Source organism: Silurus meridionalis, chromosome 15 (genome assembly GCF_014805685.1).
Source record: "Silurus meridionalis isolate SWU-2019-XX chromosome 15, ASM1480568v1, whole genome shotgun sequence".
NCBI lineage: Eukaryota > Metazoa > Chordata > Actinopteri > Siluriformes > Siluridae > Silurus > Silurus meridionalis.
In genome coordinates, this window is record NC_060898.1 from 10,963,275 (window position 1) to 10,980,549 (window position 17,275).

General features: G+C 39.1%; 1 protein-coding gene across 2 annotated transcripts; it reads left to right on the forward strand.

Moving 5' to 3' along the window:
- Positions 1-7,445: 7,445 nt before the first annotated feature.
- bnip1b (BCL2 interacting protein 1b) lies at positions 7,446-17,166 on the forward strand. Of its 2 annotated transcripts, XM_046868456.1 has the most exons (8): positions 7,446-7,548; positions 7,705-7,797; positions 10,353-10,444; positions 10,523-10,624; positions 11,227-11,345; positions 13,543-14,726; positions 14,846-15,119; positions 15,256-17,166. In XM_046868456.1, the coding sequence occupies exons 1-6, from the start codon at positions 7,465-7,467 to the stop codon at positions 13,737-13,739; spliced, it is 687 nt and encodes a 228-aa protein (XP_046724412.1). In that variant the 5' UTR covers positions 7,446-7,464; the 3' UTR covers positions 13,740-14,726; positions 14,846-15,119; positions 15,256-17,166. The 2 variants fall into 2 exon arrangements, with proteins under 2 accessions (XP_046724412.1, XP_046724411.1); XM_046868455.1 differs by lacking the exons at positions 7,446-7,548; positions 7,705-7,797; positions 10,353-10,444; positions 10,523-10,624; positions 11,227-11,345 and having other exon boundaries at positions 13,784-14,726.
- The last annotated feature ends 109 nt before the right edge of the window (positions 17,167-17,275 follow it).

Below are 17,275 nucleotides of genomic sequence, written 5' to 3' on the forward strand. Positions count from 1 at the left end.
GTATTGGTTCTGCTAGGCGCAGTAATACATTCCCAATTGCCCCTACATCTGGAAGCTCAGGTGGATAGACAGCTTGACCATGATAAATCTCAAAAGTTTGTGGAATGCCGTCATCCAAGAATTTGTAACCCCATTTTCTTGGTTTACTGGGGAGGTATTGCTTGGATCTGCTCTTGCCCTTAAATGGTACTTTTTGTTCATCCACACTTAATGTCTCACACATAGGCAGTTCTTTTAGCTTGGTAAGGATGTGATTTATGAGAGGCCGAATCTTGTATTCTTGTATCTTGCATTCTTGTGGGCGGTAAAACTGTTTTTGCTGCAATGAAAAAATCTTTTGATTACCTCCCACCACACAAGAGGCATCACATCAGCAACACATGCTATGCAATGTGTTAGAAGAAGTACAAATAATAAAAAATAAAAAACACATAAGGGTTTTTCTTCTTCTTCTTCTTCTTCTTCTTCTTCTTCCAGCTTTTCCCATTAGGGGTCACCACAGCGGATCATCCGTCTCCATTCCCCCCTGTCCTCTACATTTGCCTCTTTAAAACCAACTATCTGCTTGTCTTCCCTTACCACATCTATAAACCTCCTCCTTGGTCTTTCTCTTTTCTTCCTTCCTGGCGGCTCCATCCTCAGCAGTCTCCTACCGATATACCCCATGTCCCTCCTCTGAACATGTCCAAACCATCTCAATCTCGCCTCCCTTGCTTTGTCTTCAAAACGTCCTACATGCCCTGTCCCTATAATAAACTCGTTTCTAATCCTGTCCATCCTCGTCACTCCCAATGAAAACCTCACTATCTTCAGCTCTGCTACCTCCAGCTCCACCTCCTGTCTTTTACTCAATGCCACTCCAATCCATACAACATTGCAGGTCTCACCACAGTCCTATAAACTTTCCCTTTCACTCTTGCAGATACCCTTCTATCACACATTACTCCTGCCACTCTTTTCCACCCACTCCACCCTGCCTGCCTGTTGTTCCTACTGCACACTTCACTGCTGTCACATTGTCCTCATACATGTCCTGCACCACCCTCACATACCTCTCTGACACACCTGACTTCCTCATACATTACCACAATTCCTCTCTTGGCACCCTGTCATATGCTTTCTCTAAATCCACATACACACAATGCAACTCCTTCTGACCTTCTCTATACTTCTCCATCAACATTCTCGAAGCAAATAAGGCATCTGTGGTGCTCTTCCTCAGCATAAAACCATACTGTTGCTCACAGATGGTCACCTCTTCTCTCAGCCTGGCTTCCACTACTCTTTCCCATAACTTCATGGTGTGACTGACCAACTTATTTCCCCTGCAGTTACTGCAGGTCAGCACATCTCCCTTGTTCTTAAAGATTGGTACCAGCACACTCCTTCTCCCTTCCTCAGGCATCCTCTTACCTTCCACAATCTTGTTAAAATATTATGTTAAAACTTCATTGCCATCTCTCCTAAACATCTCCACGCTTCTACCGGTATGTCATCTGGTCCAACCAACTTTCCACTCTTCAGCCTCTTAATCACTGATCTCACTTCCTCCTTACTAATCCTATCCACTTCCTGCTTCACCAACTCCACACCACCCAACCTTCTCTCTCTCTCATTTACCTCGTTCATCAGCTGCTCAAAATACTCCCTCCAGCTTCTCAACACACTCTCCTCACTAGTCAACACATTTCCCTCTCCATCCTTTATTGCTCTAACTTGCAGCACATCCTTCCCAGCTCGGTCCCTCTGCCTAGCCAATCGGTATAAATCCTTTTCTCCTTCCTTTGTGTCCAACTTCACATGCAGCTCCTCATATGCCTTTTCCTTGGCTTCCGCCACATCCCTCTTCACCTGCTTCCACATCTCCTTGTACTCCTGTCTACTTTTCGCATTACTCTGTCGATCCCAATTCTGTTTTGCCAACGTCTTTTTCCTTATGCTGTCCTGCACTTCCTCATTCCACCACCACGTCTCTTTGTCTTACTTTCTATTTCCAGATGTCCCACCAATACCTTTCTAGCTGTCTCTCTTATCACTTCTGCAGTAGTTGCCCAATCATCCAGCACCTCTTCACCACCACCGAGCCCCTGTCTGACCTCTTCCCTGAATCTCATACGACAGTCTTCCTTCTTCAGTTTCCACCATCTTCTTCTTCTTTCAGTCCTCAATCTCCTCCTCTTCTTCTTCACCTCCAAAACCATCCTACAGACCACCATCCGATGCTATCTAGCTACACCGTCCCCTGCCAACACCTTACAGTCTCCAATCTCCTTCAGGTTGCATCTCCTACATAGAACATAGTCTACCTGTGTGCACCTTCCTCCACTCTTATACGTCACCCTATGATCCTCCTTCTTCTTAAATTAAGTGTTCATCACTGCCATTTCCATCCTTTTAGCAAAATCTACCACCATCTGCCCTTACATTCCTCTCCTTAAAACCAAACCTTCCTATCACCTCCTCATCCTTCACCTTCTACCACTTTATCTAACTCACTACAGAATTTTTCCTTCTCCTCCATCTCACAACCCACTTGTGGAGCATAAGCACTAATAACATTTATAATCGCCCTTTCAACTTCCAGCTTCACTTTTATCACCCTATCAGAAACTCTCTTCACCTCCACTACACACTTACTAAACTTTTCCCTCAGAATCACCCCTACACCATTTCTCTTTCAATCCACACCATTATAAAGCAGTTTAAACCCTCTAATGCTCCTGGCCTTACTCCCTTTCCACTTGGTCTCCTGAACACACATGTCTACCTTTCTCCTCTCCATCATATCAGCTACCTCTCTCTTTTTACCAGTCATAGTACCATTTAAAGTGCCCACCCGAACCTTCACTCTCCTCCACTTCTCCTTTACCTGCTGTCTCTGTAGACGTCTTCCTCCTCTCCTTCTCCTCCTTCGGCCAACAGTAGCCCAATTTCCACTGGTACCCTGTTGGCTAACGATACCTGTGGTGGTCCTTGGTAACCCGGGCCTCAACCAATCTGGTATGAAATTCTCTTTCGTGATCTGCATATTTGATTTGACACATGTTTTATGCTGTATGCCCTTCCTAACGCAACCCTCCCCATTTACCCGTGCTTGAGACCCTAAGAATGCACTGGCTTGTGCAACCCTCATGGCTGGGTTAAAGTTTTAATTATACATAGAAAAATATGGCACCATTGTTTATGTTCTCTGTAGAAGTTTTACATGTTTGCATGAGTGTCTTGTAAATGTTTTGCTTATTTTACTGAAAATAAAATGTTACCCACGATCAGATTACATAATTGAATTAAAATATGTAACATATTAGCAAAAATGTTATTCTGTTTCCATTCACTTTCATAGAAAAAGTTAAATAAAAAATGCAGGAGAGATTTTATTTATTTTTATACTGAGCAATAAAATGCTAATCAAAGGATGGACAGAATTAGAAATGAGTTTGTTAGAGGAAAAAAAAGCATGTAGGACGCTATGGACACAAGATGAGGGAGGGGCGATTAAGATAACTTGGACATGTGCAGAGGAGGCATGTGGGGTATATCGTTAGAAGAATGCTGAGGATGGAGGAAAAGAGTAAGGACAAGGATGTGGTGAGAAAAGACATGCAGGTAGTTGGTTTGAAACCATCCAGAGACGTACCAGCACCATTTGGATTCCACTTCATGTTGAGTTTGGATATTGGACCTCTTTGAGTGTTTAAAGGCTCTGGCATAGAAAAGCTGGTGTTGGATCTATGATGCTCTCAAATGCCGAGCTGTTTTCTGAGTTGCTTAGTAGCTCCTAGTTCCATAATCTCAAATGACTGTATAAGACTTAAGTATTGTTTTAAAGATTTATAATCATACTCTTGATATCACCCTAATAATGATGGGTTCCCCTTTTGAGTCTGGTTCCTCTCAAGGTTTCTTCCTCATTACATCTAAAGGGGTTTTTCCTTGCCACAATCGATCCAGGCTGCTCATCAGGCATAAATACATGTCATTCACCTTAATTCTTGGTGAAAAGCACAATAGAAATAAACTTGACTTCACTTGACTTTACTTGAAAGAGGCAGATGTAGAAGACAGGGGGGTATGGAGACAGATGATCCGTTGTGGCGCCCCCTAACTGGAGCAGAGAAGAAGATTAAGCAATAAAATAGCTGTTCAAAATAGTGTTTGACATACACAATGACAAAGACGTGAGAAACTATATTAAAAACAAAAAAGACTTCATTCAAGCATTCAACTTGTGGCAGAAGTCCCTCTCACTTGGAGGTCACCGGGCTGCAGCCATACCTACTTGTCTGGGGTCGTCAAACACGCCGGTGCGTTTTGTGCCATTTCTTCCTCATAACGCTGAAATTTACTTAAATGACTGGGTTTTTGTACAGATAAGAGCAATACATGATTCAAATCTGTAAAGGGTCTAGATTGAGTAGTAATGGCTACTTTTTACTTAAGTACATTTCAGAGCCCATACTTCTTTACTTTTACTTTTTCACTTGAGTAAAAAAGTATAGTTAGTACTCCAACTACAACTTTTACCAGAGTCTTTTAAAACATCAGTATCTGTACTTCTACATAAGTGAAGGATGTGTGTACTTTTGCCACCTCTGCAATAAAGTGAGAACATTGTAATGATAATATCAAAACAAATTAAACTGAAAATGAAATAAATCAAATGTCAGTTCTTAGTTTTATAGTTTGTATAGAAAATATGTCCTTTATGTATCTGCTTCAAGCATTATGCGTAATATTTGCATCCTGACAAGTCTGTTCTAATCTTGCCTATTCATTTTGTTAGAATTCTGCTAGATGTCAAAGGATACTTTTTTTTATATCAGTCAAAAACCTTTGACTTCTTTCGGAATCAATAATTTGTTTGAGAATACACCCACATTCATTTATCTTCCTTTTTATTTTGTGTATGGTTTTGAACTCCATCAGAGGGAATTTTGGGTAACTTGAAGACAATTTGGAAAGAAGAATGGACCAAACTTGAACCACAATGGTGCAAATAAATAAATAAATAAATAAATAAATGAATAAATAAATAAAGGAAAAGCTAATTACTTCTCATCACAGTCCCATTACATTTCAGATTTCAAAAAAGCTGGTGTAGCACCTTTTTTGCTTGGATATTTAAAGCATACCTTTGTTCAAGCTGATGAATACATAATTTTTTTCATATTTCTAAGTATAAGTACTTTTTTGGTAAATATGTTTATTGGAAAGTATGCATTTAAAATTGGTGAACAAAACATGTATGACTCTTCACTAGGAAAAAAGAAATCCACTTTCACCTGACGATTTTGCATGCAAACATTTGCACTCAGCTGTATTTTATCAATCAAAAGGTTTGGATAGACGACATTGAATATATATTTTCACTGAAACATTTTGGTGACAGCTTACAGGTGCATCTCAATACATTTAAACATCATTAAAAAGTTGATTTAAATAATTCAATACAAAAAGTGAAACTCATTATATAGATTCATCACACACAGACTGGTATATTTCAAGTGTTTATTTATTTTAATTTTGATGAATTTGGCTTACATTAAATTTAATAAAACAAATAAAAATAAACAATTAATCTCAAAGAATTTGAATACTTCATAAGACCAGTCAAAAATATTTTTAAGTGAACTGTTGGCCTTCTGGAAATTATGTTCATTGGTGGTCTAGTAGTTAGGATGCGACGCTCTCAACGCTGCGGCCCGGGTTCGATCCCCAGTCAGGGAACCAACCCCAGCCATTAGGGTTGCACAAGCTTTAGTGCTGGTCCCAAGCCAGGATAAATGGGGAGGTTTGTGTTAGGAAGGGCATCCAGCGTAAAAACGTGCCAAATCAAACATGCAGATGATCCGCTGTGGAGACCCCTAACGGGAAAAGCTGAAAGAAAGTTTTTACTGTTAGGTACTCAATACTTGGTAGCGGCTCCTTTTGCTTTAATTACCGCCTCAATTTCGCGTGGAATGGAGGTGATCAGTCTGTGGCACTGCTGAGGTGGTATGGAAGCCCAGGTTTCTTTGACAGTGGCCTTCAGCTCATTTGCATTTGTTGGTCTCTTGTTTCTCATTTTCCTCTTGACAGCACTCCATAAAGTCTCTATGGGGTTCAGGTTTGGTATAGTTGGCTTGCCAGTCAAGCACATCAACACCATGGTAATTTAACCAACCTCTGGTGCTTTCAGCAGTGTGGGCAGGTGCCAAATCCTGCTGGAAAATGAAATCAGCATCTCCATAAAGCTGGTCAGCAGAGGGAAGCATGAAGTGCTCTAAAACTTCCCAGTAGACAGCTTTGCTGACCTTGGACTTGATAAAACACAGTGGACCACTACCAGCAGATGATGTCTCCCCAAACCACCACTGACTGTCCAAACTTTACACTGGACCTCAAGCAACTTGGATTCTGTGACCCTCCTCTCTTCTTCTAGACTCTGGAACCTTGATTTCCAAATGAAATCAAAATGTTCTTACTTTTCATCTGAAAAGACGACTTTGGCCCACTGAGCAACAGTCCAGTCCTTTTTGTCCTTTTCCCAGGTAAGACACCTCTGACGTTGTCTCTGGTTCAGGAGTGGCTTAACACAAGGAATGCGTCAGCTTTAGTACATTGATACATCTGTGCATGGTGGCTCTTGAAGCACTGACTCCAGCTGCAGTCTATGAATTTCCCGCAAATTCTTGAATAGGCTTCGTTTCACCTTTTTCTACTGCATTATTTCCTTCCATTCAACTTTTCATTAATGTGCTTGTATACAGCACTCTGTAAACAACAGCTTCTTTAGCTTTGACCTTTTGTGTCTTACCCTCCATGTGCAGGGTGTCAATGATCGTCTTCCGGACAACAGGCTTTTATTGTCATTTCTACTATACACAGTGGCACACAGTACACAGTAAAAACGAGGCAACATTCCTCCAGAACCCTGGTGCTACACTAAACAACATAGAAGTCAGCAGTCTTTCCTATGATTGTGTAGCCTGAACCAGACTGAGACACAATTTAAAGGCTCAGGAAACCTGTGCAAGTGTTTGGATTTAATTTGCTGATTAGTGTGTGACACCACGAGTCTCCAATATTGAACATTTTCACAAAATTTTAATTTTCTGAGATATAGAATTTTTGGTTTTCATTAGCTGTACGCCATAATCTGTGTGTGATGAATCTAAATAATACTTTTTGTATTGAATTACTTTAATAAATCAATTTTTCAATGATATTCTAATTTACTGGAGATGCACCTGTATGTCTGCAACGTGTTTTTCCGACTTTAAAACAAAATATTTATTAAGCGTTTTCCCTTTACTTGTAACAATATAACTCTAAAATAGTAGCTAATACTAAAAATGGAAAAAATCTGTCCAACATTTCGGCTCTTTAAGCTTAGTTATTAAAGTAGTTAAGCTTTCCCCTTTAGCTTAAAAAAACGCGTTTCCGTTTAGTTCGGACCTTTTCGCTTTACGTACCACAACAAAGATGGCGGCGTCACCTGACGTCTCCGTTCGAATATGTGTGCAAGAAATGATTAAATATGATTTAGAAGTTAAAGCTCTCATTCAGGTAGGATTCAAGCTTTTCTTTTGAATTGTTTATTGGTGAAAGTTGAATGATATACATGTTTCCCTCGCCGCACATGTGGATAAGTTTTCTTCTACTCAGCAGACCTGAAACTGGTTGAGTGTTTCTTGAGTTCACACTGTGTGTTGTTCATAACAGGATATACGAGAATGTCGGGGTCCACACAGTGTGTTAATGGAGCTGAACGCTGCGGTGAAGGAAAAATCAAACTATTTAAGACAGCGGATTCAGGTCAGGATGTTTATACATTACATTTAGCTGTTTTTCGTATTCGTATTGAATGTTTTCCAGTCCTATTAATATGAAAAGCACAGCAATTTGAAGACCAGGACATTTTATTAAACGTATTTCTTTTAATAAAGTTCATACTGTAGACTAACTTTTGACATGCATGCTTTTTTCTCTAAACCATGGGTGTAAAGTGTTTTTCTTCCCCCCACATTGCCTTCCTGTAACCTTCAACCAATCTAAAGATTTTTGTCTAAACCCATTTCTCAACATTGCTTTTCCAACACAGAACTGCTGCACATTGAGAACATTATGAAAATGTCAGAAGATCCCTAATTTGGAAATGCATACTTGATACAGGCTAATTATTAGTGTTTGCATAAATAATCAGTAGTTTTTTATTATTAAAGTAGCAGGTGACCATGAGTCTTTTTATAAGTCTTTCTGAACTTTTATACTCAATACACAATGTATGAAAGCTTAGTTTTTTCCAATTGAGAAATTTTATTAGCAGTGTTCCGCAATGCTCTATATTTATCTGTGGCTTCTTTTGGACCTATATTTACTGATGGAGCAAAAATAAGCAAACCTTTTGCCCACAGTGGACATCATTTATCATTTATTATATTTGTTATATTTCTTTTAAAGTTTTAATGCATAATGCAAATCAAATAAAAAATATTCCACCTGCTAATCGCCTATAACATGTTGTTTACCTTATTTTTATGTTCTTTACTAATTGACAATAACATAAAATGGTTTTTTTTTTTTTTGCTGACCTAGTGAAATAGGGTGAGACTAAGTTGTTTTTAATAGCAAAACCTCTAAAAGTCAGTCTGGGTAAATGCTGTAAACTACTAAATATATTAACCTGTGCATTATATTTAATATGTAAAAGTGCAATAACCTATGCAAATTATCATCTGAATGCAGTCAATTTGAGGTGTATTTTATTTATTTATTATTGTTGTTTAACAGGCTAAACATGAACTTAACCAGCTGAATTGAGCTATGAAATGAGCTAGTCATCTTCACAAACACCAATTAATGATCAACCATTTACTATTTTATAAATATGTCAACCTTTAAGTATATTTCACTCACCAATGTAATACTCACACTGCTGTCACTGCTTTGTGAAGAATGTATAGCATTTTTTTGGCTTCTACTTTACTAGCAGTGTTAACAAATTTTTGTGCAACTATAAAAAACTTTTTTCTTGAAATTGATTTGATGATTCTTTTTGGGTTCAGTTTATTTAATCAGTAAGTCTGTGCTGTACAAGAAAATTTAGAGTTAATTTTTAGTGTCCTATAAAATAGCTTTAACTGGGTTTGGACCTGTGGTGCTCTATGGTACAGTGGTGTCAGCCAGTGCTGCCCCCCAGTGGATTCATTCTGCTGTTTTGTATTTTTGTACTATTCTAGTCAGGAATAAGCCCAACATGCTGTTACGTTTCTGTTACTGTTGAAGCGAATGGACATTTGATTATTAAAATCAATCCATGTTGATTTTTTTTTAAGGTGGACATTATCGATTATTTGTTGCAGTTGTTGAGACCACCTCATATAAAGTTGACAAATTTATGTTTTTTTGTTTAACATAAAGATTGGCTCTGTCATGCTGTGGGAGGCAATTTTTTTATTGGTCTGCTTGTCATTTTAGAGCATATCTTCCCAATTCCTGGTCCTGGCGTGGCCTCTGTATTATAAGTTACAGCATCCCCTGCCCTAGCACACTTATTTTTACCCGCTTTTACAGTCTTTATAACCCAGTTGTGGTTGATCTGTGGGAGATTCTGGACTGACTTCTGTATGATGCAGCATGTGTGAGCAAAATAACTTTAGTGTTCCATATGTCCAGTACCGTTTCTGAATTCACAGTACAATGAAACTTCTTTCTAAGAGGCTTCATTTTGTTTTTACACACCTCTGTGTTTATCATAACCAACAAATGACGTGTGGACTTCTGTCCAATTCCTTTTTTTTCTTTTCTTTAAACAATTTGAACTAAATAAAAGTGCAGGGAGCTGAAACATCCTAATATGATTTTTACATATACACATGTATGTATTTTTGAGATTTTAACTCTTTTGGACACACATGAAAATGACAAGATTACAGATGTTTAAGTAAACAGTGAATAAACTGGGATTCCCTGTAGAGGAAGTTCTGTCAAGAGTCAAACTCCTTTATCATTTAGATAATCACAGTCAGCATCCAAAGCGTTCTTTTCTGCTGACAGCTAAATTCCTGTGACAGCTGTGATTGGCTAGCAGTTGCCAACAATCTAACTTCAGGTTAGGCTAATTTGCTAAAACATTACCTAAATAGTTGTGTGTTATCTTTTTTAGTTGACTAGGTGCATCTCCTTTGAGCTAATTTACAGTTGATCTGCATTTCAAAAATGTATATTTAGGATTCTCCAAAAAATATGATTTCAATATTTTGAATTGATACTTCTGTCGCCTCCTCAGCTCTATAATCAGTTTAATTTATAATGCAGCATTGTGTTGCAAGGAATGGTCAAATGTTTAAAGAACTCTTTTTGGGTTATAGGATTTGGAACAAATGGCTAAAGAACAAGATAAAGAGACTGATAAGAACATTATTATGGCTGAAACAGAAAGTCACCGCAAACAAATGTTAAGGTGAGGCTCCGGGTGCTTGTGCTTTTATGCTGTGGTTGCCTGTATATTTATGTCAAGCTTGTTTTTGCTCTTCTGCAGTAACCAGACAGCATGGAGGAAAGCCAACTTGGCCTGCAAGCTGGCCATCGACAACTTGGAAAAAGATGAACTACTCCACGGTGCGGATTCTGTGAGGCAAAGGCAAGTCTTGTCATTGCTACATGTTGCAGGAAACAAATGCTTTCAAATAGCTTCTAATATTTGCTATTATTATGAGATTAGATATCTGTTTATCGCTTTCCATGTTAAAGACACGAACAAAGGCATATCCAAGAACACATTACAGAACCGGGGGTTTCAAGACTACAGATGTAAAGGAAAGTTTTCAAACAGATAATATGTTGGAAGAACTTGGATTCATTCTTATTGAGAACAAGAATAGGTTCAGGAGTCTTAGTTACTGGTCTCACGAGTACTGACACTTAAATTAAGTAAAGGATAGATTAAAAGGGTGATTAATAGAAAGACGTTATTAAGTAAGTAAGTAAGGTAGTTCACAAACTAAGCAAGTTGGTAGTAAAAATGGTAGTAAGTAGCTAAAACAGCTGTAATTGGATTGCCATTTTTTAATTTTTGTCATTCTCTTTATGTTGGGTACAAATACAGTCGACGAATGTTGTTCTCTCTAGTATAGTTCCTGAGATTTCTAAAAACTCCCACAAGACACAAGGCATTTTGAAACTGTTCTGGTGTCTCCTAGTTGACTTACAAAGACACTTTATTTAATATTTGTTTGATGGTAGGAAGGCCACCAAAGAGAGCATGGTTGAGACATCCAGTAACATCACAGAGAGTTTGATGAGCATCAGCCGAATGATGTCCCAGCAGGTCAAGCAAAGTGAGGAATCCATTGGCACTCTGGGTAAGTGCACTCAGATTGGAATTTTTTCTAAGGCTTTCTTTTGTCAAAGTTGTTGAGCCTCTGTATTATTATTACTCTTAATAATATAGATTTAGTGTTATCTGTTGAATCTTTAGTTCAAGGCTATTGACATGGCAGGCTGCACTCCAAATATGATTTTAATTAATACATTTAATTAAAATAATTATGCATGTAAATACTTGAATCTTTTAAGCCTCCTTTAAACAAATCAAAATAATTTGTGGTATTATCTGTAGTTTAACAGCCAATTACAGAGATGCATGATTAGTGATGCCTGTTTTTGTCACTGTTGGTATCTCACATTTACATTTACATTTATGGCATTTGGCACTGGCAGCATGGTGGTGCTGGGATTTAAACTTCTGATCTGAAGTCTAATGTCTTAAACACTATGCTGGCTGTTATATCACAAATAAAATCACTTTCCTCTATATCAAAGTGATCTTTCATCAATTGAAGGTTGGATGGTGTGGAGATGGTGAAGCAGGAAGTGGATAGGATTAGTAAGGAGGAAGTGAGAGCGGCTAATAAGAGGATGAAGAGTGTAAAGTCGGTTGGACCAGATGACATACCAGTAGAAGCGTGGAGATGTTTAGGAGAGATGGCAGTGGAGTTTTTAACCAGATTGTTTAACAAGTTTTTGGAAGGTGAGAAGATGCCTGAAGAATAGAGGAGGAGTGTGCTGGTACCGATCTATAAGAATAAGGGAGATGTGCAGACCTGCAGTAACTACAGGGGAATAAAGTTGATCAGTCACACCATGAAGTTATGGGAAAGAGTAGTGGAAGCCAGGCTGAGAAAAAAGGTTACGATCTGTGAGCAACAGTATGGTTTCATGCCAAGGAAGAGCACCACAGATGCAATATTTGCTTTGAGAATGTTGATGGAGAAGAATATGACAGGGTGCAGAGAGAGGAATTGTGATACTGTATGAGGAAATCAGGTGTGTCAGAGAAGTATGTGAGGGTGGTGCAGGACATGTATGAGGACAGTGTGACAGCAGTCAAGTGTGCAGTAGGAACGAGAGACTGATTTAAGATGTAGGTTGGATTGCATCAAAGCTCTGAGCTCTTTCCTGTTTGCAGTGGTGATGGACAGGTTAACGGAAAGGTCAGACAGGAGTCTCCGTGGACCATGATGTTTGCATGTGTGTGAATGAGAGGGAGGGCAGTGGAGGGGTGCGGTTGCAGGGAAAAGAGGTGGAGAAGGTGGAGGAGTTCAGGTACCTGGGGTCAACAGTGCAAAGTAATGGAGAGTGTGTTAGAGAAGTAAAGAAAAGAGTGCAGGCAGGGTGGAGTGGGTAGATTGGAGTGGCAGGAGTGATTTGTGATAGAAGGGTGTCTGCAAAAGTGAAGGGAAAAGTTTATAGGACTGTGGTGAGACCTGCGATGTTGTATAGTTTAGAGACAGTGGCATTGAGTAAAAGACAGGAGGCGGAGCTGGAGGTAGCAGAGCTGAAGATGTTGAGATTTTCATTGGGAGTGACGAGGATGAACAGGATTAGAAATTATCTTATTAGAGGGACAGCGCATGTAGAATATTTTGGAGACCAGGTAAGGCAGGTGCTATTAAGATGGTTTGGACATGTGCAGAGGATGGACATGGGGTATATTGGTAGGAGAATGCTGAGGATGGAGCTGCCAAAAAGGAGGAAAAGAGAAAGTCCAAGGAGGAGGTTTATGGATGTGGTGAGGGAAGACATGCAGGTAGTTAGTTTGAAAGAGGCAGATGTAGAGGATGGGGGGTATGGAGACGGATAATCAGCTGTGGCAACCCCTAATGGGAGCAGCCGAAATAAGAAGAAGAAAGTTGGTCAAACTCCTTGAATGGGATGTACAATAAGCACATATGGGTGTGATGGTCATATGGGAATATCTTGATGAAGTATGATGATTCAGAGGCCAGGGAGACTCATATAACTAGCATTTAGCTATCAATTAAATTTTATCTAATGATAATGTTAAAGTATAAAGTTTAGTTTTCTAAATAGATTATTTTAAATTCTTTAAAATAACATATTCAACTTTAATTGGGGTAAATGGGTACTGAAGATGTTTTACTTTTCTTAAAAGACAGTAACACTTTTGAATGTAGTAAAATCATGCTCTTTGTTAATTGAATGGCTCTGAATGTGCTTTAGTTAAATCCACAATCCATCTTTTTGCTTTATTCATAGCAACATCATCAAGGTCAGTGCTGGAAACAAGTGAAGAGTTTAAATCAATGACTTCCACAATCCACTTGGGACAGAAGCTCATCCTGAAATATAATCGGCGTGAAATCACAGACAAACTGCTCATCTTTCTTGCACTTGCTCTGTTTTTTGCTACTGTACTCTACATACTGAAAAAGAGGCTTTTCCCTTTCATTTAGAGCAAAAAATTTAAGTTTTTTCTTTCTTTCTTTCTGTCTTTCTTTTGTCTGTCTTTCTTTTGTCTGTCTTTCTTTTGTCTGTCTTTCTTTTGTTCTTTTGTCTGTTTTTTTTAATTGCCTGCAACTACTTAAAATGTTCTGTTGATAGTGTTGGTGTGAATGTTTGTGTGCCTGTCTTCTGTACATCCATTAGAGTTTGCAGTTTGGAACTCATGAATAATAATTTACAGTTTTTCTCAAATGCTAAAACACAAAAGCCAATCCTCTAAACCAAATGACCAGTTGTCTAAACACATTTACTAAATCTAGCCATCATTTTCCAATATCATAAACACATTTCACATGACACAATTCACAAAACACAATCCTCCGTTCTCATAAATCTTAACACATTTTTTTTTGCTAAAACACAAGTTGAAAAAGAACTCTGCTCATATTCTCAAATGAAAGCTCATGTGATGCAAAATGCTTGCCACATATTTGAACACAATGAACCCACATGGCGTCATTCATTACACACAACGACTCAAAATTGAAGACACTTGTTGCTAATGCTGTGACCACATGTACAAAAGCAAGTTCAGAGTGCACAGTTTGCTGAAGATTCCAAACAAACACAATGGATGAAGGCAGAGTCAGAGGAAGAGGGATTTGAGTCAGAGGAGAGAGAAGAGCAGGCCATGGAAGAAGAGGAGCAGGCCAACGAGGAAGAGGAGTTCAAATCAGAGGAGGAAGAGGAGCAGGCCAACGAGGAAGAGGAGTTCAAATCAGAGGAGGAAGAGGAGCAGGCCAACGAGGAAGAGGAGAAGGTCCAGGAGGGAGAGCAAGACAACCTCGCACCATCGTTACGGACGAGATGCGAGCAACAGTCATTGACCATGTCATTGTCCATGGCATGACAATGGCTGAAGCAGGACCACGAGTCCGTCCAAACCTGAGTAGGTTCACCGTGGTCACCATTATCAGGGCATTCAAACAACACAACAGGTATTGTACTCTATTGCTTTCTTTGTCACAATACAATTTTACAAGCCTGTGAAAGTAGTCTATTGGTTTCAAATCAGTTGTTACTGTATTGTAAAACTTACAACACGTTTCTTTGAAAGAATGCCACATAGAGGTGGGAGGGTTGCCATATTTACAGCGGCACAAGAAACCCTCATTGTGGATATGGTTCGTGAGAACAACCTCATCAGACTCGGGGAGATCGGAGACAAAGTCATTGCCGATAATGTCAACTTTGAGAGCATTGATGATGTCAGCTTGGCCACAATAGACCGAGTTCTCCAGCGCCAAAAGATGCGGATGAAACAGGTCTATAGGGTTCCCTTTGAGCGCAACTTTGCGCAACACAAAGACCTACGTTACGAGTATGTGCAAGTAAGTATGCATCCATGTTCACAGTACAGTTAGTGGACATACTGTGTTGCTCAGTGGCCTACATTACTTCTGGACAATACTGTGCTACCTGATTGATTGTTGTTCTGAACACCTGTGCACTTTCACATTTTCACAGAGGATATTACAGTTGGACACGATGGCCAGACCTCATGAGTACCTCTTCCTGGATGAGGCTGGCTTCAACCTGCAGAAACGAAGGCAAAGAGGCCGTAACATCATTGGCCAAAGAGCCGTCACTGAGGTTTCTGGCCAATTCGGGGGTAATATTACTCTTTGTGCGGCCATGGGTTTGGAGGGGCTTGTCCACCGGCATGCTGTCCTTGGGTCTTACAACACCCAACGTCTCCTCACCTTCCTAGAGGAGCTAAAAGACATCCTCCTGGACCACCAACAACACCATCCTGGGCCCGCACATCAAATTTATGTGATCATTTGGGACAATGTACGCTTCCACAAAACAAAACAAATCAGAGAGTGGTTCACCACCAACAGTAACCACATTTTAAACGTCTGTCTGCCACCCTACTCCCCTTTCCTGAACCCTATAGAGGAGTTCATCTCATCATGGAGATGGAAGGTTTATGACAGACAACCATACACTAGAGAGAACCTCCTAAGGGCAATGGAGCCGGCCTGTGTTGATATCCCAGTGGAGGCCTTCCAAGGATGGATTCGCCATTCCATGTCGTTTTTCCTGTGTGCCTGGCAAGAGACAATATAGCCTGCGATGTGGATGAGGTGATGTGGCCCGATGCAGCTCAGCGACATGATGCCACACAGTGATTTTGGTGTGTGTGTGTGGTGTGAATAAAGTAAATAAAAAAACTTCTTGTTTTCAAGAGTACTGTTGTGTGCAATAGATTCTGTTTTTGCATCGAGTTGTTACAGTAGTGTACATGCAGAATTTACTATAGATTTATACTCTTCATATGAAACTCTCAAATCTAAATGCCTAATCCTCTGCAGAGATCTAAGAACATCCATTACTGTAAAGTTTCAAAAAAATGCCTTGGCAGTTATGAAACAAAGAACCTTCTCACAAATTGAGCATTGTGTTTTCAGTTGTTTTGCTGTAGTGTGTAATGATGTGTATAGTGTTTACATTTTTGAAAGCTTCGAGCTGCTCTTTTGGTGTAAAAGTTTGAGTTTTGAAGTGAGAAGGTGTGGATGTGTTTATGTAGCTTTAGGAAAGGGTGTTGTGTTTAGACATTGGGGAACATGGAGGAAACGTTTGTGAAATGTGTTTTAGCATTTGAGAAAAACTGTAATACTTACATACTAAATACATATTGTGTGTAGGCCATTTCTGTTGACTTTATACAAATGACACAATAATAACAATAACAACTTGGCAAAAATTGTTTACTGGAAGTTCAAGGACTTTTTATGAAGTAGTGCATCCAGTTCATTGCATTATAAGCATTTATATATACGTACACACACATGAAGTTACTTTGTTACAAGTTACCAATCAGACCACTGGATGGTGCTGTACTGTTTGTTCCATTTAGCTCTTATAATTATGTAATGTAACTCAATGTATTTTATCTGAACATGATGATATCCTACAGGTTCTTAGCCCTGGTCTTCGAGTACCCCTGTCTGGTACATTCATTGTTTTCCCTTCTTAAACACACACACACACCACACACACACACACCAGCTCAGGAACGATGATTACCTACATTATTAGTTGTATCAGGCTTGTAGGATGGGGTACTCCACTGCCACGGTTGCGCACTTGTGTACTATTTGATTGTTCAGGTTGTTGTAGTCAGTGTTATGCATAGTATCACTGCTTTTGAGCTCATATTTGAAACCTTTTCAGCATTTGTGCCACCACTCAGAAATACTTGTAAGCATGGTCATTGATTCCCTCAGTGTCCTCAGTCCAGTCTCTGTGGAGTTCAGGGGCCTCAGGTGAAGTTTGTTACTGATGACTCAACTGTGATGAAGTGCCTTATGTCACATCTTAATTTATTTCCTGTAATGTTTATGACTTTAATAAATCTGAACTATATTAAAATGTTTTGAAGTGTTTTTAATATAATTATATATATATATATATATATATATATATATATATATATATATATATATATATATATATATATATATATATATATATATATATA